Raw genomic sequence first — 27,077 nt, 5'->3', positions numbered from 1 at the left:
ATTTACTTTCCCTGTTCCAGAACCTTCCATGGAATGAGGACCTGAAGTTAACATTCAAAACCTTACACGGCTTGGCACTTACACATCTTTTCATCCAATTGCTTCCCTATACACACAGTTCCAGTCATCCCAGACCATGCGCCCATCTATCAGTGTCCGTGGGCCCTTACCTTTGCTCCCTGTCTGCTCCCCTGATGACTGACCTCCTCCTCTTCTCCTCTACCATAACAGTGCCACGTGGACTTCAGTATTAGTGCAAGACGGTCGTCTACAGCTCTCTTCTGGGTAGTGCCACTGTGTTTATGACACTCATTCTCATGCGATGGATGAACTTTCTATTAGTATCCTCTCTCCCACTGTCCTGCCAAGTGCCTACAAGTACACGTACACACACACACACACACACACACACACACACACACACTTGGGGTGTCGGGGTGGTACTGGGGCTTGAACTCAGGGCTTGGGAGCTTTTTCACTCAAAGCTAGTGCTCCGCTTACTTGAGCCATAGCTCCACTTTCAGCTTCTGGAGGTTAATTGAAGGTGAGGGGCTCCTGGACTTTCCCATCCTGGCTGTCCTCCATCACCAACCTTAGTCCAAAAGGAGGGGGAAGAGGAATGAGGCCGCATGTGGAGATACTGTGACTAATAATGAGACTCCTTCTCAGCCAATCAGAGCAGGGGCACACCCTAGGGGTGGAGCCAGGGCCCTGGAATGGCTGTGCACCCGGGCTCTGGACACGCCTCTATACCTGGAGTCTGTTCTGCTGTTTCACTCACTTTTCATTTCTCTTTCACAGAAACCCACTCTGTCTGCTTTGGACATTTTCCTGCCTTTAATTCTTTAATTAGTGGAGAAAACAAACTGAACCCCAGATGGTATAAAAACAATAAAAACTACTGGCTGGTGGCTCACGCCTGTCATTCTAGCTACGCAGGAGGCTGAGATCTGAGGATCGCAGTTTGAAGCCAGCCTGGGCAGGAAAGTATGTGAGGTTTTTATTAATCTCCAATTAACCACCAGAAAACCAGAAGTGGTAGAGCCCTTGCCTTAAGCAAAAAGAGCTCAGGGGCAGCATACAGGCCCTGAGTGCAAAGAAGGCTTTCATGACAAGGCTGGCTTTTAACTCAGATCTTTCCCACATTTGGCTTATCACTAAAGAATCTGTCCTTGCTTATGTGCATTCTTACACAGCTTCGAAAACCCACCTGTGGCTGAGCACTGCGGCGCTCGCTGCTTGGGAGGCAGGACTTGGAGAACCACTGTGTTTTGGCAGATGCGCCAAAAGTTGGTGAGATGCCATCTCAACACAAAAGGCTGGGTATCAGTGTGCACCCGTCATTCTAGCTACAGCTAGAATCATGCACAGGAGTCGCCGGCCAGCTCTGCTCAGGCAGAACAGACCTCAGTAAGAGTTAACCAAAACTAAAAGGGCTGGACTGAGGAGGGAAGTGCTGCGAGGCTAGCGGCCTGTCCGCATTGTGAAATTATGCCTGCAATGCAGAGAGGAGGAGTGGACGCCGGCATGAACTAAAGCGCGTCTTATCTTTTCATTAGTGGAGAGAGAAAAAAAGAAAAGAAAGAAAGGAAAGAAATGGCTTCAAAATCAAACTACAGTGGGAGCCACTGGAGAAATTCACTTGAACAAAGTTCTAGAAAAACAGTAAGAATGGAGGAGATACAAGACTGGACTGTTGACAGTCGGTTCACATTCAAACATGTACACAACATGGAGCTGGATTTCAACACAAGATCACAAAGGTTTAGAAGCGTCGTAGAACACCTAAGAATGGCATCCTCCTCAGAGGTGGAAAACGCCAGGGTTCCTGACTAGGGGACATGTGTGTTCTAGAGGAGGAAGAGAAGCCAGGACCTGCATCAGTGAGGGCACCGGCGTGGTGACCCCACCGCGGTAACAGTGAAATCGCAGCCAAAGTGGTAGGCGGGAAGGAAAACTAAAAAAATAGACTATTAAGGAAAAATGTCAAAGAGGTACAGGGTTTGAAATGGAGCCTACAAAGGTTGCGGGTGATTCATAAATGCCTTTCTAAGAATTGTGTGTGTGTGTGTCACTACTGGCTTGAACTCAGGTATTTTTTTGTTCAAGGATGGTGCTCTAACACTTGAGCCACATCTCCGCTTCAGCTGTTTGCCAGTTAACTTCTGTGCTGGGCTGGCTTCAAACCATGATGCTCAGATTTCACCCTTCTGAGCAGCAAGGGTTACAGGCATGAGCTACTGGTACCTGGCTAGGAATAGGGTTTTTTAAATTACTATAACTTTAAATTACCAAAGGCAGAATTTAACTGGGAGGAAATAAAGAATTCTTGATAATTAAAATATGAAACAATCTGGCCAGAGAGGATAGGCATCTCCAAGTCTGCCTTAATTAGATGCTAAAAATAGTCCTTTGTAAAGTCCTGTTTGCTTTCTAGGCCATCCAGCATTCTAGAGACAAGCTTTTAATCTCTGCAATGTGCTAATTGTTTCTAATGGCCTGTAAACAAACTCCCAAAACTATTAACCTCTCTCTTTTAGCCAGAGATTCAGGAAATGAGTCTTCGAAAGAAATGTCCCCAGAGGTTGCTCAAGAGAGTATCTCAGAGCAGAGGCATGGTGTCTTGGTTGGAGGGGACTCAAGGTCAAACCCCGGCTGGGGCTTGTAGTAGCTAAATTTCAAACCTCAAGAAAAAAGCCCACCAAGATTTTAAAAAAGAAAACTGCTACCCCATTCTCTGGTTTAGTCTGGGACTATAAATGATGATGCCTTGTGGGTAGCTTCTAGGACCACAAATCTACAGAAAATGGAGAAGAGAGAGGACTAGAGTGTTGACAGTCAGGAAACATTCAAATATGCACACAAAATGGAGTTGGATTTTAATAGAAAATTATAAAGGTTTAGCAGTTTCATAGAACACATGAGAATGGCATCCTCCTCAAGAAGGGAAAACATCAGGTCTGCCTTCTGTCTGTCTGTCTGTCTGTCTATCTATCTATCTATCTATCTGGCATTGAGGTTTGAACTCAGGGACTCATGTTTGTTAGGCTGGCATTCAACCACCTGAAGCATACTTCCTGCCCTGCTTTTTGCTGGTTATTTTGCAGATGGAGTCTACCCAACTTTTCTGTTGGGTTGGCCTTGAGCTGCGATTCTCCATATCTTCACCTTCTGAGTAGTTCAGATTATTTCTGTGTCATTCATGCCTGGATAAAATTATTACAATTGATAAAAATGTTCCAAGCTGAACCTAGTAAGCAAATATTGATGCCAGATTGGGAATAGAATTCAAATTAGCCTTCAAAGTCACTGTTAGATTATTTGGACTTTGCCAGAAAACCACCCATTTATCCAGGCAAGGGAAAAGGACCGGCAAGACCCCTTCTCACAAGGGAGAAGTGAGGAGGAGTGCTGTTGTCTGAGGTGACCTATATAACCTAGGAGGTCTAAGAGGGGCTACAAGGGGCTAGGAGCCCGAGACCCCGGTGTGGGCGTGTGGGCCAGGGCAGGATTTACGGCTGCTGCCCAAGTAGTAGATAAGGGTCCTGCCCAGACCTGAAGCTCACTCCAAGGGGCTCCTGTTGCCTTCTATGATGGTAGCTGCCCCAGAACAGTGCCATCCCAAGGTAAAGGGGGTTGGCATCTGATTGTTTACTGCCTTTGCTATATGGGGCTAGTGTTGCTTAGAAAGGGAGCATGTCAGGCGGTGGAGAGGGGAAGGGGCCTGCTAAGCTATGGGAAGGGAGCAACAATCTCCAAACCATCAGGGAGCAAGCAAATCTCTCTTCATTATTTGTCTCCTTTAGAACATAATTTGCCCTGAAAGAATATTCATAAAATAGCCTAAACATAGGATGAAAAGATGGCAATGAAAAGATGCTTTTCCAACCAGATCTTGCCAGTCTTGTGACGTGTGAGTGTCCTGCCCAGCATGGAACCAGGAGTAGTGAGCAGAAATGGAAGCCCAGTGGAGGGTCCCCAAACAGACACAATCATTAGATCAAAATTCTGAGTGATTTATCTTATGGGACATTATGAATTAGTGAAGCAGTAGATGGCTGGATCGACGGTGTTAGATTAATTATTTTCATGATGATGATGATAATAACAATGATGATGATCATAAAACTTGGTTCTTTTCAAAGTTCATCAACATTTGCAACAATGAAATTATGAAGCTATGAGAAAGCACCCTGGGTAAGTTGAGTTAGCTTAGTCTTGCCAAAGAAATTCATATGAAGCTAACAGTTAACAATGATGATAACTGATGACAGAAAAGTCTTAACATGATGTGGAAGAACACTCAAAATATACATGAGAAGCAAGGAATGGGATGATATTTACTCTTACCATTACACATACTGAAAAGTGCTAGCATTCCTGACATCAAAGCAGCTGTTCATACTTATTTTTTGAAAGTCAAATACTCCATAGAAAACATGGTGGAGGAGGATCAAAGCAAGTCATTCCACAGGGCACCGGGGGCGCACACCTGTAATCCCAGCTCCTCCAGAGGCTGAGATCTGAGGATCACGGTTCAGAGCCAGCCCAGGCAGGAAAGTCTGTGAAACTCTTATCTCCAATGAACCACCAGAAAACCGGAAGTGATGCTGTGGCTCAAGTGGTAGAGTGCTAGCCTTGAGCTGAAGAGCTGAGGGACAGTGCCCAGGCCCAGAGTTCAGGCCCCACAACTGACAAAAAAAAAAATAGTTATTCTAACAGGAATGAACACAGCTGGTTCACCTACATGTCATGCCCAGGGTCCAGGCTGACGGACCATCCAACAGAACAACCACCAGAGCCACTGTAGCTGTTAAAGCACAGAGTGATAAGGCTCCAAACGGAGTCTCTGGCGGGCAGGCCTGGCAGCTCTGAGCCCTGGGTCTGCTGGCCCAGCCTCTAGGGTGGGGGCACTCCAGAGCCAGGACTGACTGCACTGAAACAGCTTCTCCTCACCAAACCCACCGTTTCTACTCCAGGAGAGAAAAAGGCTCCGGCCGGCTGACTGGAGGCTCGCTGTGCCTCTCAGTAAATGCTGTGAAGCTCGCACGGCTTCTCTGAGCATTGAAGGAGGCGGAGCAGCTCAACATACCGAGCAGGTGCCAAGAGTGAGAAGCGGGAGCAGGCACCACCGCCACAGTCCGCTAATGCCTGCCACTGGTGAGACTGGCTGACAGGAGTGTCTGAATGTACGGCTCCGATGAGGCTTCTGAGCTGTCGTCGAGCTCAGCTCCTGCAACGTGTGCTGCCGCCTGAGCAGTGTCATATCAGTTCTGCTAAAGACTGGAGACTCATTGCACTCCTGCTAGGAGCGCGTGGGAGCCAGTGTTCCAGTACCACATCACCAATCACCCAGACCACCTGGAGTAAGGTGGCGTTTGAGCTACAGTGCGGTGCTCTCTGATTTGGTTCCCTGTGGCCTCTTTTTCTCTGCTCCATCCTCCTGGCCTTCTTAGGGCTGATTCTCTCAGCTTAAGGCATGAAAACCCTGCAACCCTTCTGGGATCAGACCAAGGCATCAGGAAGGAGATATTCCGAGTGAAGCTGGAGCCTTGTTTTATTAGAGATCTGCCAACATCTCCAGTATTTATAAAGCGAATGAGTGAAGGACTAGCTTCCGTTGCAAGGTACATCATCATCATCATCATCACATCAATGAACCCAAAGGGTGGCACGCCTTTTAAGCCCAGCAGAGGTGTTACAGACTTACTGGATGTGCAAAACTAAATCACAGTTTTTGGTTCTGGAAAATGCTTTTCAGGGTTATCTCTGCCCAGCCTCTCCTTCACAGCGCATGCTCCTTCAATGGCAGTGGCTGCCTCTGTGAAGCATGCTAGCTGAGGCCGGGCAGGGGGAGCGCCCTCTTTAATTGATCAAAATGCAAATGAAAGAGCCAGCCTCTTGGCTCAGGGTGAAGAGCGAGGTGTCGCACACCCTGGAGGAGCCCACAGCGGTCAAGAGCACAGCTCCCCCCTCGCCCTCACCCGGAGTGAGTGTCCCCTCCCACACAGCACCACACACACTGGGGCCGGATGTCGCCCTGGGCGGGCCTGCGTGCGGCAGGGTGCTCAGCAGCATTCTGGCCTCCACACGCGCAGGGCACGCGCACACATCGTCAGAGGACCCCGTGAGGTGTGGGGGAACAACCCTGCTCAACCACCATGCTCCACAGCTCCTCAGGATGCTTTCTCTACAGATTCCTGTGCCATCCTATGTCAATTAAAAACGAAAAAGAAAGCAGGCAGGAAGAGGAGAAAATGAAAAAGTACCAAGAAAACGAAATGTCAGAACGAGGCTGCAGAGAACGTCTGTGACGTGGCTTCCTCGCGTAGAAGGTCTGGGCGCGTGTGCACTTTCCTGTCCCCAAGTGGAAAAAACAAAAGCCAACTCGGAAAGCTTGCTAATGACAGGAGAAATGCACCAGCATGGCAGTCTGGGACCCAGAGGTCACACACCAGCCAGAGAAATAAGATGACACACTCTTTAGTGATGCTTCTAGGCCACGGTTGACGTCAGTCTGCAGAGCAGAACAGACAGAGGAGACAATCCTGCGAGACAATCCTCCTGCAGCTAGCAAGTGGGAGCCAAGGGTGATAGTGTCTGCGGTATGCCTGGCACTGTGCAGACGTGGACACCATTACGCTTCACCATCTTCACACGAAGCTGGGGGGCTGGGGAGGCTGGGGGGCTGGGGGAATGGGGGGACTGGAGGGGGCTGGGGGCTGGGGGTGTGCCTCCAGAGCAGCCCGTCCTTCCTCCCCTGGCAGCGCAGGCCCTGAGCAGCGCTCGCGCAGGGCTGGCTTAGTCACCTCCCAGAGCACTGCCCAGCCACGCGAGGGAGAGCCAACCCGTGCTGAGCAGTGCAGGTGGACAGACGCAGAAGGGCGAGAAAGGAAAGGAGGCTGGTGAGAGGCAGAATGAACAAGGACATACAGATATTATGGACAGACAGAAATGCAGACAGACAAGGAGCCAGTGGTAGTCCTAAGCAATGTGCCCAGGTAAGTCAGGTTTGCCTTGACTAAGTTTTCAACATAGGTAAAAGGATCATTCAACCTGTCAGTTATTTGGTAAAGAATAAAAAGTTCAAAGACTTTTCATCTTTTATATTTCCTGTATTAAAGTGTCTCTCCATATGGAGCTGGAGTTGTATTGGCCAGACTAGAGCTGGACAGCGGCCGCCACCGCCAGGGAGGAACCAGAGTGTGGGATGTCTGTCATCTTCGCACTTCCGGGATTTTAGAGTTTCATCAACATAACTTCCACAGTAAGACTGCTTGTAACGGAATCGCTATAGCTGTTATCGTAGTGATTTGAGGGACACTGTCTCAGACATTTTCAACTTCATAGTTCAGTGCTGGCATTTGGCCCGGGACGGATCATCAGCCGGTCACTCTGCGCACGAGGCACCCGTGGGCCGCCACACTGCCTGGTGTGGCAGTGAGGACAGCCGAGTCCGTGACTGTCCCCTGGCCACCCCCAGATGGCCTGGTCTTCATCACCCCAGTCTTTGTTAGATGTCCAGTGCAAACATCACACATGCAAAATGTCAGCGGAGGATACAGGCGAGTCTGGCAGACCCGGGGCGAAGAGCCCGCTGGTAACACGTGAATAGCATGAGACGGGTTCTGAAGCACTTCCATGTGGAGTTCATTTCCTGGATTATCACCACAAACCCGGGAGGAAGCTGAGGCTAAAGAGCTGTACAACTAATAATTCCAGTAATGCCCGGTAGTGGCAAACCAGGCCTGATTTCAAGGCCTTTGCTTTCTGTTCTGTCATGTTCTCTTTGATGGTGTCACGGGCCTGGCATCAGACACTAGCAGCAATGGAGGCTGCTAGTTTAAGGTGGAATGCCCTCCACAGGTTCGCATGTGAATTGTTTGGTCCTTGGCTCATGACACTCTTTGGGAGGTGGTGGGGGACACTGGGGACATACTCTCTCAGAGACTTGTGCTTGGTAGGCCCGGGCTCCACCACTGAACTACATCTCTCTTGGGAGATTTCTGACCCTGGCCCAGCTCTAGTCTTTTGTTAAACTACTTGGATCAGTTTAACCTTCTTGCCCACTTTAACCTAGTCCCTGGGAAGCACTCATGGAAATCAGTTGGGATCAGCTTTTGAAATAATCATTGAGCAAATGAAAGTACAATTCCACGTGCTAGGAAGCTCATCCACCTTCACTAAGCCAAGGATGTTACAACCCTATCCCAAGTCCCTGACAGTTCAGATGCACAATTAAAGAGATAAGAAGTTGGCATTTGTTTTCAAAACTGTTAATAACATGGTAGAGGAATTAAAATGGCATTACTATAATAACTTACCTGCAACATGGCTGATCATACATATTATGGATAAGTTTTTGGAATAATAATTCTGTTTCTTAAAAGACATGATAAAGTATCTCATCTCTTCTTAAATCTATGAAATTTGGTATGAAAATAAATTTTTAAATGTATTTAATTTTTCTCTAACATATATTTTCACTATTTGAATGTGCATATGTTTCTATTTTAAAGGATATAAATTATGTCAGATAACACAAAGGAAATTTACAGTAGTATCTATATGAAATGGATATTATAGTAATTGCAAGAAACGGTTAAAACGTTGTTTTCTTTTGTACCTATATGTATTGTTATATAACGCTTTTTATGAGTAAGGTTATCAGGATAACAAATTAATAAGGCTCACTACTACTTGCTATCAAAATATGTATTCTTTCACTGGAATAGTTCCCTTTGAATTATAGCAATTACTAGAACAAGCTAAATAGGATTACTTTTGTCTAGAAACACTTAGTATGCACTCCATTTTGTAATACTCTCTGAATACCTGTTCTTGGGGTTTGCTCATTTCTTTTTCCAGGTCCTAGTCTGTAGTCTACAGGAGACACAGAGTGGTACCCCGGGGTCTTATTTAGTGAAGGAGATGCAGCCCAGCTGGTGGCGTGTGGTCAGTGGGAAGGCTTCTACAGCTGGCTCTTAAAGAGCAGCTGCACCAAGGTATTTAGCCAGGTGGGCCATAGTGGCTTGGCCCACCATGTAGGCCAAACTGCTGGCCAGTGGGCTGTTCAATAACCACGCCAGGCTAATCAGCTCTCTCAATTGATCTTGACTTTTTTCCTTTCCCTGCCTAGGCCCTGGTTCCACAGGAGCAAGTTAAAAATCATAGCTATTGGGAAGGGATGGAAAGGGGAAACAATGAGGAGGCAACAATGCTTGATAAGAAAGGTACTCATTACCTTGCCCATGTAATTGTAACCTCTCTGTATGGTATTTTCACAAGAAAAAATTTAAAAGATCATAGATACCCACTTCTGTCTTGATTTCTGCTTCTGGAAGACTCAGCCCTAACATGTCTCTGTCATAGCTTTTATAGCAGCTGGAAAGTTAAGCTCTACTGAAATGGAAGTGACATTGATAAAGTTCTTTCTTTCTTTCCAAAGTACTTTTGGGTCAGCAAGGGCCAGTTTGTGTCACAGTTAAGTCTTAGGTAATTATGCTCCCATTTTATTCCTCTCACTAATATTTAAGAACATTTGCATTTAGGAATCTGGTCCCTCCTCTCTCAAAATATTCCTCTTGAGCTGATAACTTACTGCTAGACATTCCCATTTGGATGTTTGTCATTTCTAAAAAGAACTATTATATACATATATATATGTAATATATATATATATACACACACACACATATATTTCTCAAAAGGAAAAGAATAATGAACATTGCAATTGATGTTATATTTATGTAGAGACCTAAAATTTTCAAGGAACATTCATGTAACTTATAAACTTCGAGAATTTTTTAAAACATTAGGAAAGCGTGCTCAGTGATTTATAAGCTCCAAGTGCAACAACTGCGTGTGTGCACACAGGGGACGAAGCTCCCACAGCTCCGTCCAGAGCTGTCTGCCCCTTACTTCCTCCCCACAAGGGACTTAGTCCAGACACAAATGCATTTCATTTCCTGAGCAAACTGGGCTTGTGTGCCTACAATTTAAGGCTTTAAAACTGGGTACTTTTTCTACCACACTCCCAAGGTGTATTTGTACATTTGGGCAGTGCTAGCCGGACCTGCTGTTCTGGGACGTGAAATGTTTTGCTAAGTGTGTTCTGTGTGTGGATTCACTTGGCCGCCAGTAAGTGTGTTCTGTGTGTGGATTCACTTGGCCGCCAGTAAGTGTGTTCTGTGTGTGGATTCACTTGGCCGCCAGATAACACTGCACCAAGGGCTTTCTTTGGTCCAGAAACACAGGTAGTGAGTGAAGAATCAAGTTATATACCCTTACAGTCTGTCTTCCAAGTGGCATCCTTAGCCATGATGCTATCCACACATCTTGAGAGTCAGCAAGGCCATCGCAGGCTAACCAAAAAGATCCACAAACCTTAAGGAAAAGAAGGAAAATGAACAGGAAAGGAGACAGTCTTCTTTGGTTGTGGGGACAAATCATATTCAAAGGCTTTACAAGTTTAGGGGTGATCCCAGGCTAACGCACATATAAAGGAGGTTTGGATTGATGATGTAAGTAAGCCTGCGCCTGTGGTCCTGAGGAGCCTTCCCCAGGAGAGACTGTCTGGGAGAACCATTTTCATCAAAATGGGAAAGGTGTCGTGGAGTGAGAATTAGTCACTGCTGGCAAACAGGTCAGTAGCAGGACAATGGAGGACTGCAGCCTGTTGGGGACAGAAAGTCAATTTGTCTCTCTGGGAATAGAGTGCGCTGTCAGAACAGGGGATCAAAGTCAGTCTGTGAGGGTAGGAACATGGAATAGCAAGTCCTCACTGACCTGAGCGGCAGCTCTATCGGAGAACGATCCGCCTGTCCCTTGTGCTTCTCACTAACGAGTATGGAGAACAGTGCAGAGACCCATGCTCATATGTCCCTACTTGTAACAGATTGTTACCAGCGATACTGGGACTGTCCCAGGCCAGTCTTGTGATATGACTAAGGGTAACCTGGGGTTGGTGGCATGAGACAAATTTTATTTACAAAGACTTCCCAGACATCCCAGCATTGGTTGCACAATATTTCAAGCTGAAAGGAAAGAGGAAGAATTTCACAAACTATCTTTCCCTGGCTGAGCTATCTTTCAGTGATCACAGACTAGGAAGATCGTTTGTGAAATTCTTACCACCCCCTTCCATTTCTGCCTCCGTCTCCAATCAGAGACCATGCACTTCCCTGTAATCAGTGACGTAAGATGGGGAGAGGGGAGGCAGGGAGGACCTGGAGCTGGGCGGAAGTGGAAAGTACATGATAGTACTCAGAGAGTTCTTACAGAAAGCTTCTTTGTGCCACTTATTGATTACTCTAGAACTATGCATTAGTTGATGTTCATAAGAGCAATACACGAAGAGGAAATATATGCATTCATGTATAGAATTTCTAGTGATTATAAATGTTTTGAAGGTGTTTGTTGGATATGTAATACTATCATGCTGTGATCTTAATTAGCGTATCTCATTTTCCTATGTTCTTTAGTCATTTGGATTACCATTTTTGAAAGGTTTTGCCTTTTCCTCCTGTGTTGTTTCCCCCTTCTGAGCTCTTCAACACTTACCTGTGTTGCAGCCCTGCCCTTGGACTTGCAGGTTCTCTCCCTGAATGGTGTCCTTGGCTGGAGTCCTGACTTGAATGTACATCTTCTTATCCTTCATTAAGACCCCTGTGCAGTCTATGTAGAAATCTTCCTCTATACCAGAGTCATAAAGATAATGCCCTATTTTATGGGTAGGTTTATTGTTTTAATTTTTATACTATAGCTTAAATTTCATCAATAATAATATCTATATATGATGTAAGATAGAAAGATTGAAGTTCAAAATTTTCTTTTGTGTATGTGCCGGTGCTTGGGCTTAAACTCAGGGCCTGGGTGCTGGCTGTCCGTAGCTTTTTTGCTCAAGGTGAGCACTTAACGACTTGAGCTACAGCTGCACTTCTGCCTTTTTGGAGGTTAAATGGAGATAAGCCACGTGCAGTGTCCTGCCCTTGCCTGTTTTCCTGAGATCTCCCCAGGAGGTACTGAAGACCACAGATGCTTTGCCCGTGACACAGATGAGGGCCGGCGCGGCCGTGTCTGCAGTAGTTCACCATGTAACGGCTCTTTTGGAACTACAGCAGAAACTGTCAGTGCCGCTGGAAACACTAAAGGTTCCCCTGCCACATGAGATGTGGGACACAGAGTCTGTCCAATTAACAAGGACAAAAATCAACACACCATGTGTCTTGCTTCAATAAATAATTTAGCACTCCAAGTTTTTTAGAGGATTGCTTATTTTGTTGCAAATAGCTCTACCAGCTGGGGAGACCACAAAGGACAAATCTGCAAATACTTAATTCTAAATGTCATGAGAAATAATAGCTTTGCGCCGGATGTTTATAGAGCTGAAGGTAGATGATATCATTGCTAATCATCAAAAAGTGCCCTCCTAGCAGTTAAAAACATTTATCTAAAGATATGAATGGGCACAGACCTTTTTATTTTTGCAATGGTAACTTCTTTCTCTCACGCAGTTTATAGACAATTGCTAATTACAAAGAAAACCCTGCCACTGAAATGCACAAGCCATAAAATCATTTAAGTTACAAAATAGCTTGTTTAAAGATGATGTGGGCATTTCTTTCTGATGAAAATGCACCTTACTGAGATACAGACGGAGACAGAGAGAGGCGTGCAGCTGTCCGTGAATCTGCAGCAAGGACCATTTGGATGCTTCAAGAACAAAGCTGCCTCTTTCTCAACACCCATCACAGAAAATGAACTGCTTCAGCTCCAGCCGGTTACACCATGCAAGGTTGACCTTAACAGATAGAAAATTGGTCTGGGAGGATTTGCAATCTCGCCCTCCTCCTGCCAGCGGGGATGCTGGGCACCCACAGTGACAGCTGGGTGGCAAGGCAGGGCATGTGAAATTCATGCGCGGGCACCTGCAGCACCCCCAGACCCGAGGACGCAGCGGCTCCGGTGGAAATCTGCAGGGCTCACCACAGGGGAAATGAAGGTCACGCACTGACATTAAAACGGGCCTGGTTCACATTTCAAACTATCAATGTAGATAAAATATTTCCTCTATAGTTTCCTAAGTACATGACCCCAAACACTATGTCTTGGTAATGCGCGCTGTATGGCTTGGAGGGCTGGACTCCCCCTCGATTCCTAACAGCTCCTCGAAACTCTGCTTTGATTTCTAACCAATTTTATTTATTATCTAATTTTCTTTTGGAAGATTGCATTAAATTCAGAAGGGATTTCTACAAGGAGGGCATTATGTAGGGAAAGACTTTGCTTTCAGTTTGGTGAACTTCGTTCAGGACACAGTCTTACTTTAATTCGTTAGCCCACATGTATTTAAATGTCTCTGGTGTGAAGAGGTGCTGGGCTGTGGCTGCAGCACTGCCTGGCTTGCTGGGGAAGCAGGCTCTTTGGGCCTGGCCCTTAGAGCCGCCTGCAGTTTCACAGAGCCGACGCCGCTGGTGCAGCTCTGCGTTTCTCCGCTGTTTGGGGGAAGGTGGAGGAGGTGGATCGGGAAGTCTGGCTCTTTCCTGTCTCTGGGACCCGCTTCAACTGTACTGCTGATTTCCTGTCCACGTGGAAACCTGCCTCCAGCCTGACAGCTGGCCTTGCCTTTCACTGGTGGAGTGAACCGGGCCGTTGAGGAGGGAGGTGCACTCAGAGGAAACGCGGGAGGCCACACCCGCCTTGGCCGGTTGATCCCCTTCTTTGTGGCAAGAGCAGATGTCACTTTTTTTTTTTTAATGTTTTAATCTCAAGTTCTTCATCTATGAGGGGGAAGTCCAAATTATTCTAAGTGATGTAACAGAAAAATCTCAGGCCTCAAAGCTGCATTTTAACCTCAGTGGAGGAAAGGTAACTATATTTTTATGGAACGTTTGGACAAAGGATGGGATATAGAAGGCGTTATAGCAGCTTTCTATCAGCGTAGACGGGTGTGCCACACTCTCAGGAGAGCGTTGCTCACAGAAGAAGCGACAGGACTCACTCCCAAGGGTGTGGGCAGTGTGAACAGCCTGCTTCAGACAAGAAGACAGAGGGTGAGGCTTCCCCTCTCATCTTACAAAGTTATGACATTCCATTCTCCTCTAGAAAGCACTCCCGTTTCCCGTGACGTGGGGTGGAATTCCCGGCAACGCGATTGCCCCACGCTTACAGGAAGAAGCTGTCTTTTGTCCCTGGTGTGAAGCAACGTTCTGTGGGAAGGTGCCCAGCGATGGCACCTATCAGGGGAGAGATGTGTGAGCACACAGCAAGGGCTCCGGTACTGCGAGATACGAAAATCCTTCAGCAAAGTCACTTGCTGAAAAGACCCATGAGAGAGAGAGCAGTCAGTTTTACCTGATCTGAGGCGAGTCTCTGCTCACGCCCCCCAGAACCGGATGACTGCAGAAAATGATCAGGTCCCATTTGACCCCAAAGTGCTAGGGAAAAAAGGTTGCTTATGATTTTACTGTTAGGGTCTCAAAAATTGGATAAAGAACTGACGTTTGAATCCCAAAGACATGTCAACTATAGTTGAGCCCAATTAAAATGTGAGCTGACAAAAGAAGCTTACGACATAACACAGGCTTCCAAAGGGCACACAGCGGAGGCCCCTGGGGCCCAAGCCCCTCTGTGGATTGGACAGAGATGAGCGCACACAGCATACTGTCACAGGATGCTCTAGTCACCGTCCCCTGGGTTAGAGGAGCAAGTACAATGCTCTGCAAGATAAATCTTGGCTAATCCCCACACCCAAGTAAATCTTTTAAGTCTGCAATCTGTGGCAGTGTGGCTTCAATAAGCTGAATCAAATTTTTTAAGATGAATTTGAAGGGGAGAAAATTATAAAACCATTTACTACAAACAGCAATAACATTAAAACCTTAAGTCTCCACTGGAATTATTGAGAGACGTTACAAAGTAGGAACATTGCTGGGGTTGAATGCCCTGTTGGAGACTGGGTTTTAAAACATACTTAAGACTGTGCAACCATGGTTATTTTTAGTTTCCCCTCCCTTCTGCAAATGGAGGAATGAGAAGAGAGGAAAGAATGCTGACCAGGCAGGCAGGCAGGCAGGCAGGCAGGCAGGCAGGCTTAGAAGTAGCACGGGGAAGCGTAGGGATGGTATTGTTTTGTTCTCCTGTGTTCCTTTTGTTGCCAACTGCTATGATGGTAAAGATTTTCTTTTTTTCCTTTTTTTGTCAGTCATGGGGCCTGAACTCTGGGCCTGGGCACTGTCCCTCAGCTCTACAGCTCAAGGCTAGTGCTCTACCACTGGAGCCACAGTGCCACTTCCGGCTTTTTCTGCTTATGTGGTGCTGAGGAATCGAACTCAAGGCCTCATGCATGCAAGGCAAGCACTCTACCACTAAGCCACCTTCCCAGCCCATGGTGTATGTTTCTAAGGCTGACATTAACTTCTTTTCCAAGAATACATTTGCATGATACTCAAGGAGCAGAAATACTGCTGTTCTTTGAGGGACACAGGTACAGAGTGAGTCCCAAGATACATGTGTCAGAGAGAGAATACAAGGGACCCTTTGGCTTTGCCCAGGTCTAAGTCATGAGGCTCCAGATGTTCTGGCCCAGGAATACTAAAAATCCAACTGCTCTCCTTCCTTTCCTGCACTTCCCAGGCCGCAATCAGGTGCCTTACTTTTGTTTACCTCATTACATTTTCAATCCTAAAGCTCAGCCTACCAGCCAGTAGCACTGAGTAGACAGAGAACAAGTCCAGCTACCACTGTAGCTTTGTAGAAGGGACAACCTGGATTCCCCACCGACCTGCAGGGCCTCATATACCTTCAGGAAGTTCTGTCCTCTAAGGGGGAGGGGCTACTGGAGTCCTTATTAAAAAGTAAATGAACCAGACAGTAAGCTACAAAGCAAAACGTATGCCAGTAGAGCACAAAATAAGTAAAAATCCTGCATGGGCTCAATAAGATGTACATCCAAAAAATACTCAGAGGTAAATCTGTTATATAGAAAAATGCATCAAAAGCCTGATCAGCAGCAGATAGTTAATATCCACATACAAAATGAATAAACAACCATAAAACATAAATTTTAAAAGATCTGTTCAAACTTGACCTCAGAAAGATATGAATTTTCAAGTGAAGACTAAAGGAATATATTTAAATATAAATTCAAAACCAATAAACTTTACCCCTAAATGACACACTGATACTATCATTTATGACTAAGAAAGTAATTGTTAAGACTAGATCTACTTTGTGTATTCTTTCTAAAGGTGTTGAATGGAAAAAGTTTCACAAAATTCTCTCACAATGAAAATAACAGCAACAACATAGCAAATAAGCAAATGGGAAATGTGTGAACTTACTAATAACAACCAAATATTTGTAATAGGATTTTCTTTTATCAAATATTTGCCACTAAAACTATAGACATAGTACCAGATAAGATGCAGAGAGAAGCTATCACAGACATGGGCAATCATAGTCTACCATGAGTCTGGAAAGAAATGTGGCAATGCATGTTGAGAACCTGAAAAACATCTATCACCATTGTTTCCACTCACATAACCGAATGCTGAGATTCAGAGCACACAATAACTTTATAGTCAGATAATATGATCATCACTACACATTTCTGCACATCTCTATTAGTATAAAAATGTATGGATTTCAGTCTTACTCAATTTCTAAAAGGTAGAAGTAGCCTAAATGATCAGCAATAGAGAAACAGGGCATTCCTATAGGGTAGAATCTTAGGGTTCTTAAGTATCTTAAGTATTCTCTAAGTATCTTAAAAATGTTTACATGGAATATTTCACAGCAGAGAAAACTTGGCCTGTTAAATATACCAATATGGACATGAAACTATACATACAACATAGGTATGTATTAAGCATATACAAAGACAGGATAAAACAAATCGTTCAACTAGGGATACAGGTGGACCCATTGCAACAATGAGATGTACAAGTCGTTATGTCGAAAACGAACTTTACAACTTTGGTGGGGAGAGGGCGGGGAGGATGGGGGGGAGGGGAGGGAGGATGGGAAGGGAAACAAAGAGAAGGCAACAATGTTTGATAAGAAATGTACTTGTTATCTTGCCCATGTAATTGTAACTCCTCTGTACGGTATTCTCACAATAAAAAATAGAAAAATAAAAACTAAGGGAAAAAAAACCCTAAATGTTTATCAGCCTGCCACCCATCATACTGAAGTATCCTCTTGCATAAGTGTGGCATCCTTACATACAATGCCCTCAAAGTAAGACAGAGAGTCCTAGCCTCCTTTCCCACATGAAGGCCATTGCCCTTGTTCGAACAAGAAGGGACTTAATTCCATCAAATGGTTGATTCTATACAAATGACCTTAAGTTTAACAAAATAGAGCAGTTTCTGTTTATTACATCACCCCAAAGTAATACTAGCAAACATCGTATTTGTTAGCAATCATTGCCTTGTGGATAGGGAGATGGGCCATTTTCTCCAGACCACATGGCCGGTGATCAATGTGAAAGTGGAGCTCAGAGCGGGGAACAGGCCTGTGCTCCCACACAGACCTGAGCCTCTCGACCGACTGCATGGCCTGTTTGTGGCTCTTAAAGGAGCATCTGTAAATGCTGGCTGGAGGGCTGCCCTCTGACTTGCAGCAAAATATTTAGAAGTTGTCCTCTGACAACTGCAGGTGGATGTAGCAAGCTGCTTCTCCCAGAGTGACTCGGCACAGCACACAAAGCAAAGCCTGCCGTCCGCATTCCTTTCTGGAAACCAGTCTGGTCAACAGATGTTGTTAAGGCTTTTAGGCTTTTTTTTTTTTTAATCAACATTGACGTGCAAAGTTATTAAAGAAGAGAAATGCCGTGCTACAAGTATTAATACACACTAATCGTGAAATCATAAAGGAACTTTAAGGGCCGCCCACACCAATCATGATGAGGGCTGATTTTGCCTACAGGTATGAAACGGATCATTCTTTGACTCTATTCAGTAATTCATTTTGGCATTTTACTACAATTTCCTAGCCAAAATCAGGACCAATTGCATTCTGGGCCTCCTCCTAATCAACCTCCTGGAACATGAATTAAAGCTAATTGTTTTCACTCTGTGCAGCTGAAGAGCGTAAGGAGCGTGGCCCTCAGCTGTTCCCGCTGGGGCTCCGCAGGCGCGGCGTCTCCAGCATTGCCCTGGGTTCCAATCCACCCCTGGCATCGCCCTGTTCTTCCAGGATGCCACCTCCACATTCCGTCTGTATCTACCTGTCCCTGCTTTGGGGGTACACACGTACGTGAACTGTCAGTAGGAATGCAGGCAAAGGCATGAATGGGGGAGATGTCTCTACAATACAATGTATGGGCATTAAGCACCGTCACAAAGAGCGTCCATACATTGTTATTCCATTCCTAAACCATTTTACCACATTAAACATACCTGCAGGGGGGGCAGCATGGGAGCCGGAAGGAGGCCACCGTGAAGGTTGGGGTTGGGGGGGCACGCGGCCAGAGGGCCTCTTGTTCCCCAGCCTTACCTGATGTCCGTGCATGTGATGCAGCTGATGCCCCGACTGTTGGTGGTGATCAGGTTCAAAGCCACTGACGTGTCCTCATCGGAAGTCGGGTGGGCTCCACATTTAAAGAAAAACTCCTGTAAGCAAGAGAAACATGGCCTCAAACAATGGCCGTTTTCCCCTCTCCGCACACTGTGACAGTCAAGGATCTCTGTGGCAAGAGAGCAAGTGGGTCATGCGGCGTGAGTTAAAGCAATCAGCAGCAGTCCTCTCAGAGAAAGAGCACCTTTGTCGGCCCGAGCTGCTCAGCAGGCACCCCAGGTGGCCTAGAGTGAATCTAGAACTTTCTCTGCCGCAGGTCTGGAGGAGGAAGGGGGCTGGGGAGCCACACAGTGTGAGCAACCCCAACACGGTGCAGGAGCACTCACGGCAGGGAGGCGCGGGGGCAGGAGCCCAGAATTCCCGGAGGCCTGGCTCCCCTCTGTTCCCACGCACCTTCCACCTTCTGGGGTCCTCCCCCAGCCACATCCTCCCCCAGCCACGCTTACTTCAGCTTTACCACATAGAGGGTGCTCTCCTGATCACCATGCGGTTTACTTATTAAAACTTCCTTCCTGTTCTAAAGTCAGTGTGCATCCTCACACCCTTCCTTCCGCTCACAGACACAGCGCGTGTCAGGTCCCACGGCGGTGGGTCACAGTGCCGCCTTTTCTGCTGGAGTGGTCACCCGTACGACGGGCACTGTAAGAGGTGAAGCCAGCAGTGGGCACGTGCTGCCAACCCCCTCCACACAGCCACCCAGCCAGCAGAGAGGGCTCCCCCAAGCCTCAGGCCTGGGGTCCCACTTCCACAGAAAGCTCCAGACAGAAAATATTCACCGTTTCCAGCTCCGTGGGCCCTTGGCTCCGTCATGTGTGTCTAAAAGCCACCAGCGATGCGAGCGGCACGGGGCACAAACACACCTGATAAAACTATTTACAAAATGAGCGGCACACATGCACCTGATAAAACTTTATTTACAAAATGAGCGGCAAGGGTGGATTCTGCTGTGAGCCAGCCAGTGTGGCAGGATGGACAATCTGTGAAGTGCCTCATTCGGGTTTGTACCCCAACCCCGTCTGGCATCTGGCTGGGGGTGAGAAATGGCTTCTACAACGAGGAATTCGAACATTCCTCTGACAGATGCCACCTGTTGGAAGCCCACTTGATTCGTCCTCTCCTCGCGGAAGCCTGACTAGGCCCGTCCTCCATCAGCCGGGTGAGACGGGCGGCCAGGCCTGCTCTCCTCCACTGCTGAGCAGCCAGGCCCTGGGCCCCGCCCGCCCGCCCCGGGCCCGCCCTGGACAGCTGGCCCACCTCCAGATTTTCCAAAATTCTGGGAGTGCTCAAGGATTTTTCATGTCTTGCTTCTTACCAGCTGCAGGGCGATGGGGGAACGACCGGGCTGAGCACTTCTGAACCCCTGGGTTACACCAGCGTCCATGGCAGGGTGAGTAAGACTCACAAACACGAGTCAGCCGGCACCTGCTGCCCTCCAGGGCAGGCGTCTCCGTCAACCCTCCTCCCACAAGCCCTCGCCCAGGTGCGGCGCGTTGACCCTCTTCCTAGATGCACCAGCCTGTCCAGGCTACGCTTCCCTACAGCAGCGTGGAGGCCACATCCTGGCGGGCGTGGGGATCGGGCGTGGCTCTTTTTCTGAACCTGACACACCAGCTTTTTCAATCACCCTTTGGAAAGGCTGCAGATCCTTTGAGGGCCGGCTCCGGGGTGTTGAGACGATTTAAGATACTTCGTGACTGACTCTTAGGAAACATACTGAGCTAAAATTGTCTCCTGCAGACGTGTAAAAGGTCTTCATTGGGAATAAAAAGTCATCCCTCCAAAACTGCTGAGCTGGCAGCCCCATTGGAAACGGGTTTCACATGCAGATAGAAAGATGGGACGTATTTGTATTTTTCTTAACTTGAAGGAACCTGCTGGTAGATGTTCAGCTAACAAGTCACATATTGTTTTAACAGCAGATAAAAGGCAGCCATATAAGAACCCAAGCATTTTTTTCACTGGGGATGGATTTATATGGTGGTGTAAGAAGTTACAGATATCTGGAAAATTCTAGTAATTCATACAGTGGGATTAAACTAACATACAGAATGTTAACTATACTAAAACATCTGGTCGGTAGAGCGCTCGCCTTGAGCTGAAGAGCTGAGGGACAGCACCCAGGCCCAGAGTTCAAGCCCCACGGCCGACCAAAAAAAAAAAAAAAGAATAAAACATCTGGTCATCAGTGAACTTCAGTGCTTTCTTCACTAAGTTTCCTCTGGTTTTCTTTTTTATCTTTTGGTGGCATTGGGTTTGAACAGGGCCTTGCGTTTGCGGGCAAGCACTCCGCTGTGAAATCACAATTCCAGTTACTTTTGAGATCAGGTCTTGCTTCCTGGATGGATATGTGTCTGGGCCACAGCTCACTTTTTTCATGCTTCCCATCAAAGCTGGAATGACAGTCATAGTCAGCTTCTTCCGGTGAGGTGGGATCGCATGGACTTCTCTGCTCCGGTGGCTTGGAACCTTGGTCTTTCCAATCTCAGCCTCCTCTGCAGTTGGGAGGAGGCTGAGCTGTGAGGTCAGGCTGTGAGCCGCAGGCACATGGCTTATGAAACGCCCTTTCATGCCATTTGTAGAAGAACCGTCGAGAGCTATGTAGGATCTGCGGTTTTTCCCAGCTTGCAAGCTCATGCCTTGGATGCTCACAGAGGATGGGAGACGTTGGGTCCAGGATAAGGCGCTGTCCAAGTCCGCACAGGCAGAAGCAGGAGCGTTTGTTCTGACACTGTGGGAACACAGACATGAGCGACGCACAGCCCAGGGCCTGGACTGAGGAAGCCCAGAACTTCATAAGAAGGTGCGTGACTGTGACACTGGATGATAACACTAGAGGCAGGAGCTCTCCCTTCCAAAGTCATTAGCTCTTCCTCGAAAAGACGGTCTAGCTAGCGCCTCCTTCCTGAGATGAGCAGAAACAGATACTATGAACTGTCCCCTCTCCATCCTACTGATGTCTTGGCTTCAAGAGCGATTCCTTAGCAAAGGGATCCAGTCCTTTCTCCGAATCTACAAACAGTGAGACTTCCCACAATAAAGCCAAACACACACGAAGCAAGGAGGTTTTCCAGGACTTCTGCTCAGGACTTTCTGGGTTCCTCACAAAGCCTGCTGGCGGGCATCTTCTCCCAGGCAGGTGCAGGGTTCCTCAGAAGCAATTATCTGCAAAAATCGGCTTTTAAGAAAATCAAGGCAGCCAGAGCCAGGGGATCCTCCAGCCAGAGTCCACGCAGGTCCAGCAGAAAGCCAGGGCCTCTGGGAACTCTTGGACCCAAAAGTGGTTCAAGAAACAGCTCAGGTGGGACTGGGGGTAGGGGCCACAGTGAGGCCCAGGAGCCAGGCTGCCTCGAGGCGCTGTTCCATGCCGGTAGACACGGGGGTCCGGCGGCAATGTTACCTCGGGTCACCATGGAGGTAGTGTTGGGAGAGAAAGGTCCAGCAAGAAGTCAGCGCTCCATTCCGGGGAGGCCCATGCAGAATCCTCACGTGCCACTCCTAGGTGGTGACAACATTTGGATTGTCCTCCATGAAGAAAAGGGAGTGCTCTTGCATTGCCCTGCAAGTGAGGCCAACCACACAGAGCATCCAGTGTCTGTGCACGCTGACTTTGACCTCAGGGACACCTGTCCGAAGATTGTGCACTCAATTTCCAGTGAGTTTAACCGGAGAGACAAGGGCATGCCATTGCCCAGGAGATCAGTGAGCACTAAGCCGTCAGACACGGAAAGAGGAGCTCAGTCACCTGCCCCACGACTCAACCTGAAAGCCTCCCACGGACCTGGACATCCTGGCCCCAGGGCAGCAAGCTTGCCACAGCTCCTCCCTGCTGACTCAGCCTCTGAAAACACCCAACCCTTAACGCTACCCACCCACCTATCATCTATCTACCTATCTATCTACCTATCTATCTATCTATCTACCTATCTATCTATCTACCTACCTATCTATCTATCTATCTATCTATCTATCTATCTATCTATCTATCTATCTACCTATCTATCTATCTACCTATCTATCTATCTATCTACCTATCTATCTATCTATCTATCTATCTATCTATCTATCATGTATGCATGTATCATCTATCATGTATATATATATCTATCATTTATCATGTGTATATCATATGTATGTATCTCTCAAGTATGTATTTATCATCTATCATGTATGTATGTATTCATGCTTTTTGTCTATCTATCTATCTATCTATCTATCTATCTATCTATCTATCTATCTATCTATCTATCTGTGCTGGGATGGAATCTAGGGCCTCAGGCATGCTAGGCAAATGCTCTACCCTTGAGCTATATCTTTAACTCTGTTTTCAATCTTATTTTCCATTAAGAAGTTTCATCATTCATGTTAATATTAAAGTGTTAATGTTACCCAAGTTAAAACGCGTTCAATAAAGCATCACTACAGCCCCTCTGCCGAGCGGGAAGCTGCAGAGCCCGGCGCTGCGGGGATAAACTCTGGAAGTCATCATCGCAGTTTCAGAATACTTACACCTTGCTAGATTCATACTTTGTTAATTTAGCAAAGCCAGCTTCAAAAGTAGGTTGCACCTAGTTTAACAAACAAAAAGTTAATGAGTTTGCCATTATGCGTTACAGCCGTCATGTTCTATACTCGTCATGTTCTAGAGTAAGTTTGCTTTCTCTTAGCAGGATGTGGACGAGCCTCTCGATGATCTGAAAAGAAGAAAACCAATTTGTTTCTACACAAAGGGGACGCAGTCTGTCACACTGTGAGGGGGTCCCCGGCCGCCGTGCTCCTCACCCACTGCCGAACCCTGGAGGGCCGAGCTGTATCTCCCAAGCTTTCCAGTCAGGACACACGCATGTGCGCCTCCCCACGTGCACACGTACCTGCACCCTCCCCCACACCTGTGCAGGCACCCCACCTGCGTGCACGCAGACCCTAAGCAAAGCCAGGCTTCCAATCTGAATGACCGCCCTTCACCAGCTGCCAGTCCACACCGTGGCGATGGTTCCTGCCCGCGTCTGGCGGCACGGCCTGCCGTCCGTGTTTCAGTGCTATTACTGTGACATTTCAAATGTGGCTCTAAAGTTAGATTTTATTACCAAGCAGTTAAAGGTGCTCAACACACAATAAAAAACCTTTTACAAACCCTATAATCCAAGGGACTTGGAAGATGCAGAGCTCCCCCCAATCTCCCTACCCCCCAGATAATCAGCCCTGAAGTTTACGTATGGAGAGGTCTGAGACGAACCAGCCTGAGATGAAGTCGCATGCCGTTTCCATGCCTTTACTTATTCACTTAGTGTGAACATTCATATTTTCATCCCAAATTTCTCATTAAAAACATGATAGAGTATAGACACTCGTGGGAATGCTTCAGAGTTGAAACACACCAATTACATAATCTGGCTAAAATGTAAAAATTTCTAAATTCAAAATGCCTCTTGGCCTCCAGAGCAATAAATAAATGATTATGGTTCTGAAATATAAATTGTCTAAAATTTCCGCTAAATAGCCTAATGACCCTTAGGGTACCATATACAGTACTTATTTTGGTTACTAATACCACTTTTAGTTTAGCCCAAAGGAAAAGACTCAGTATTGCTGAAATTTGTATATAACTAAATCCACATAGACTTTAACTACAGTTACCCTTAATGTCAAATACAATGAAATGTTCTTGGGATTTATTCCTCTAAGAATAATTTTTGTTTCAAAACCAATTTCAAAACAAAGCTAACAATCCAATAGCCCTTATCTTCCCCTCCTGGGTTGGCACTCTAAGTTCTAGAGTTTCTTTGACCAGAAGTCTGTTGTAGATGAAATGTCCATCAGCCATAATTTGGCATGTTTTACCCAAAGAATAAAATGGGGACTAATAAAGATGTTTAAAGTGACTTCTGAAGGGCAGTGTACCATTACTGACCTTCACAAAGTGCATTAGTAGATGTCTTTATAGAGTTGGCTTTGCTTAGACAAAATGGAAGTCCTCATACACTGCTCAAGATAATTGCTAAAGTACATTTAGATGGCTGTACTCCAACCCCAGGCACTGTGGCCAGTCACCCAGGATACAACCCTGCCCTCACAGGTGACCACAGGGAGACACCTGCCCCAGAATGAAGCCACTGGTCAGATGAAAAAGACAGAAACAGAAGCAGAAATAGGGAGAGAACTGAATGCAATGATTGGTACCCTGGCCCAGCATGCTTAACCAGTTGGCTTAGTCACCTTTACCCTCAGTTATAATCCTTCTTCCGGGCTTACTTTTTCCCAGTGTTTGCCTCCTGCCTTATTGCTCTAGCTAGGCATTCTAATACAAAATTGAAGAGGAGTAGAGAGAGGACATCTTGTCTCATTCCTGAATTTAGAGGAAATGGCTTTAGCTTTTCACCAACTGGGCATTTACCCAAATGACCACAAACAAGGCCATACTAAGGCTACCAGCACAACTATGTTTACTGCAGCATCATTTACCATAGCTAAAATATGGAACCAAGCCAGATGCTCCTCAGTAGATGAATGGATGAAGAAAATGTGACGTGTGTGTGTGTGTGTGTGTGTGTGTGTGTGTGTGCATACACAATGGAATTCTGTGCTTCCATCAGAAAGAACGACACCTCCCCATTTGTTAGGAAATGGAAAGACTTGGAAAAAATCATATTAAGTGAAGTAAGCCAGGCCCAAAGAAACATAGATCCCATGGTTTTCCTTATTTGCAATAAATGACATATGTCTAGGATAATCTTAGCAGATGAGCAGAATAGCTCAATAGCTATGTACATATGACCATATAAGATAATGCTAGGCATCATCTTATTTCCAAGACATGGACACAAGGTTTTTCTTTGTTGCTGTTGTTGTTTTTACTATATAATTTCTTGTTTCTTTTGTATGTTCTTCCCCCTGTGGTATAGCCCCTGTTGTCACTGTATTTGATTTTTGGTACCTGGTATTGCATATACGTTTACCTGAATTAGGGAAGGGAAGGGAACAACAGAATGGCGAGAAAAAGAAGAAGGGGAGAACAAACCTAACAGCAAAATTCCCAAGTCAGTATGTGGAAAATGATCTGTACAACTTGGGGAGGGTATTGGGAGAGGGAAAGTAGGAGAAAAATGAGGGAAGGTGTAACACATTTGATAAGAAATGTACTGATTTCCTTACTTATATAACTGTAGCCCCTCTGTACATCACCCTGATAATTAAAAACAAAAATAAATTAGTGTGGCATGGACTTCTCCTGGGCCCTGGAGGCTGGCAATGCACAGAGGCAAGGAGAGTCGGGAAGGGAGACGTTGCCCTGAATGGAAGGATGCCTGTGAGCTACGGTGCAGGTGACTAAGCACTGAGCCCAGGGGCAGGAAAAGAATAAGCCCAGCAGGGGTGGGAGCTGCTAACATTGCTCTAGAAGGCAGTTTCGCATTCAGTTAAGGTTCACCAGGTGGAAAGATGGAGAAAGCAATGGCAGAATCAAAAGTGAACAAAAATGTTGAATTTGTAAGTTTTAATTAGGGGCACTAGGAGGTCGAGTGACCCCCAAAGGCTCAGGTGTTAGACGTGGTCCCCAGGGACAGTACGGGGAGCTGGTGGAATCCAGGCCGTGGGGTCTGGCCGGAGGTCCGTAGTCACTGGGGCCCACCCGCACAGGGGATTGTGGGACTCCAGCTCCTTCCTTCTCCTCATTTGCAGATTTCCTGATTTCATCTAGCGCATGCCACACCTGTACCCCTAATCTGCTCAGTCAGTCCAGGACAAGAACCCCTGAACCAGGAGACAAGACAAATCCTTTCTCTTTGTGAGTTAGTTATCTCCTGCATTTTGTCATAGTGGTGGGAAGCTAACACACCTGGAATTACTGGTCATTTCAGGAGAATGTGGATCTGGATGACCTACAATGCAGAGACTGATGATCAACTGATGTGCTGCTACAGTGTGGTTCCAGCTTTTAGATTTTCACTCCTATTCTGACGAGGTCTGAGCGCGGTCAATTTGGTGTAACCTTCACGTGATTGCAGTTACTTACATGATGCTAGTGTTTTGCAGATAAATCAAGCATATCTCTGCTTTCAGTTTTGTAGACCAGCCAGACTACAAAAAGGGAATTTCTATTCTCCATGCTGTTCTTTATTTCCTTTGGAAGCCCAGGGTTTCCCATGCTCTCATGTCATGCCAGCTCAAAGAACACAGCAGCACCCACAACACTTGCTAGCTTCACGTCCGGGCCCAGCTTTCCAGCTCTGCTCTCCAATAAATAAAAATAAGATGGTAAAATATTGTGTCTTTCTGAAACACATTATTTCTTTTTGTAATCTCCCATCACCGATTCTGTTTGTTATATGATTTGGCCTCCAGGGGAGGGTATGTAAACAGATATCTATGAGCTAATAATCATTTACAAGAACCAAGAACACAGGTCATAGTTTTGAAAATTTACTATGATTCACCATCCCTAGATGAGTTATTATGTTCTGAGCATTTTTCTGGCAGTCTCTACAAGTTGGCCATTACTT

General features: G+C 46.4%; 1 protein-coding gene across 1 annotated transcript in view; it reads right to left on the bottom strand.

Moving 5' to 3' along the window:
• Park2 (parkin RBR E3 ubiquitin protein ligase) overlaps positions 1–27,077 on the bottom strand; it is a 1,020,418-nt gene that overhangs the window by 449,217 nt on the left and 544,124 nt on the right. Inside the window, exon 6 of the mRNA XM_013024525.1 lies at positions 18,502–18,617. Within this exon, the coding sequence (XP_012879979.1) occupies positions 18,502–18,617 (116 nt within the window). The remainder of the gene's footprint in view (positions 1–18,501; positions 18,618–27,077) is intronic.

This window comes from Dipodomys ordii, unplaced genomic scaffold, assembly GCF_000151885.1.
Source record: "Dipodomys ordii isolate 6190 unplaced genomic scaffold, Dord_2.0 Scaffold77, whole genome shotgun sequence".
NCBI lineage: Eukaryota > Metazoa > Chordata > Mammalia > Rodentia > Heteromyidae > Dipodomys > Dipodomys ordii.
The sequence above is the reverse complement of the archived record's forward strand: the minus strand, read 5'-3'. Positions and strand labels throughout refer to the sequence as shown.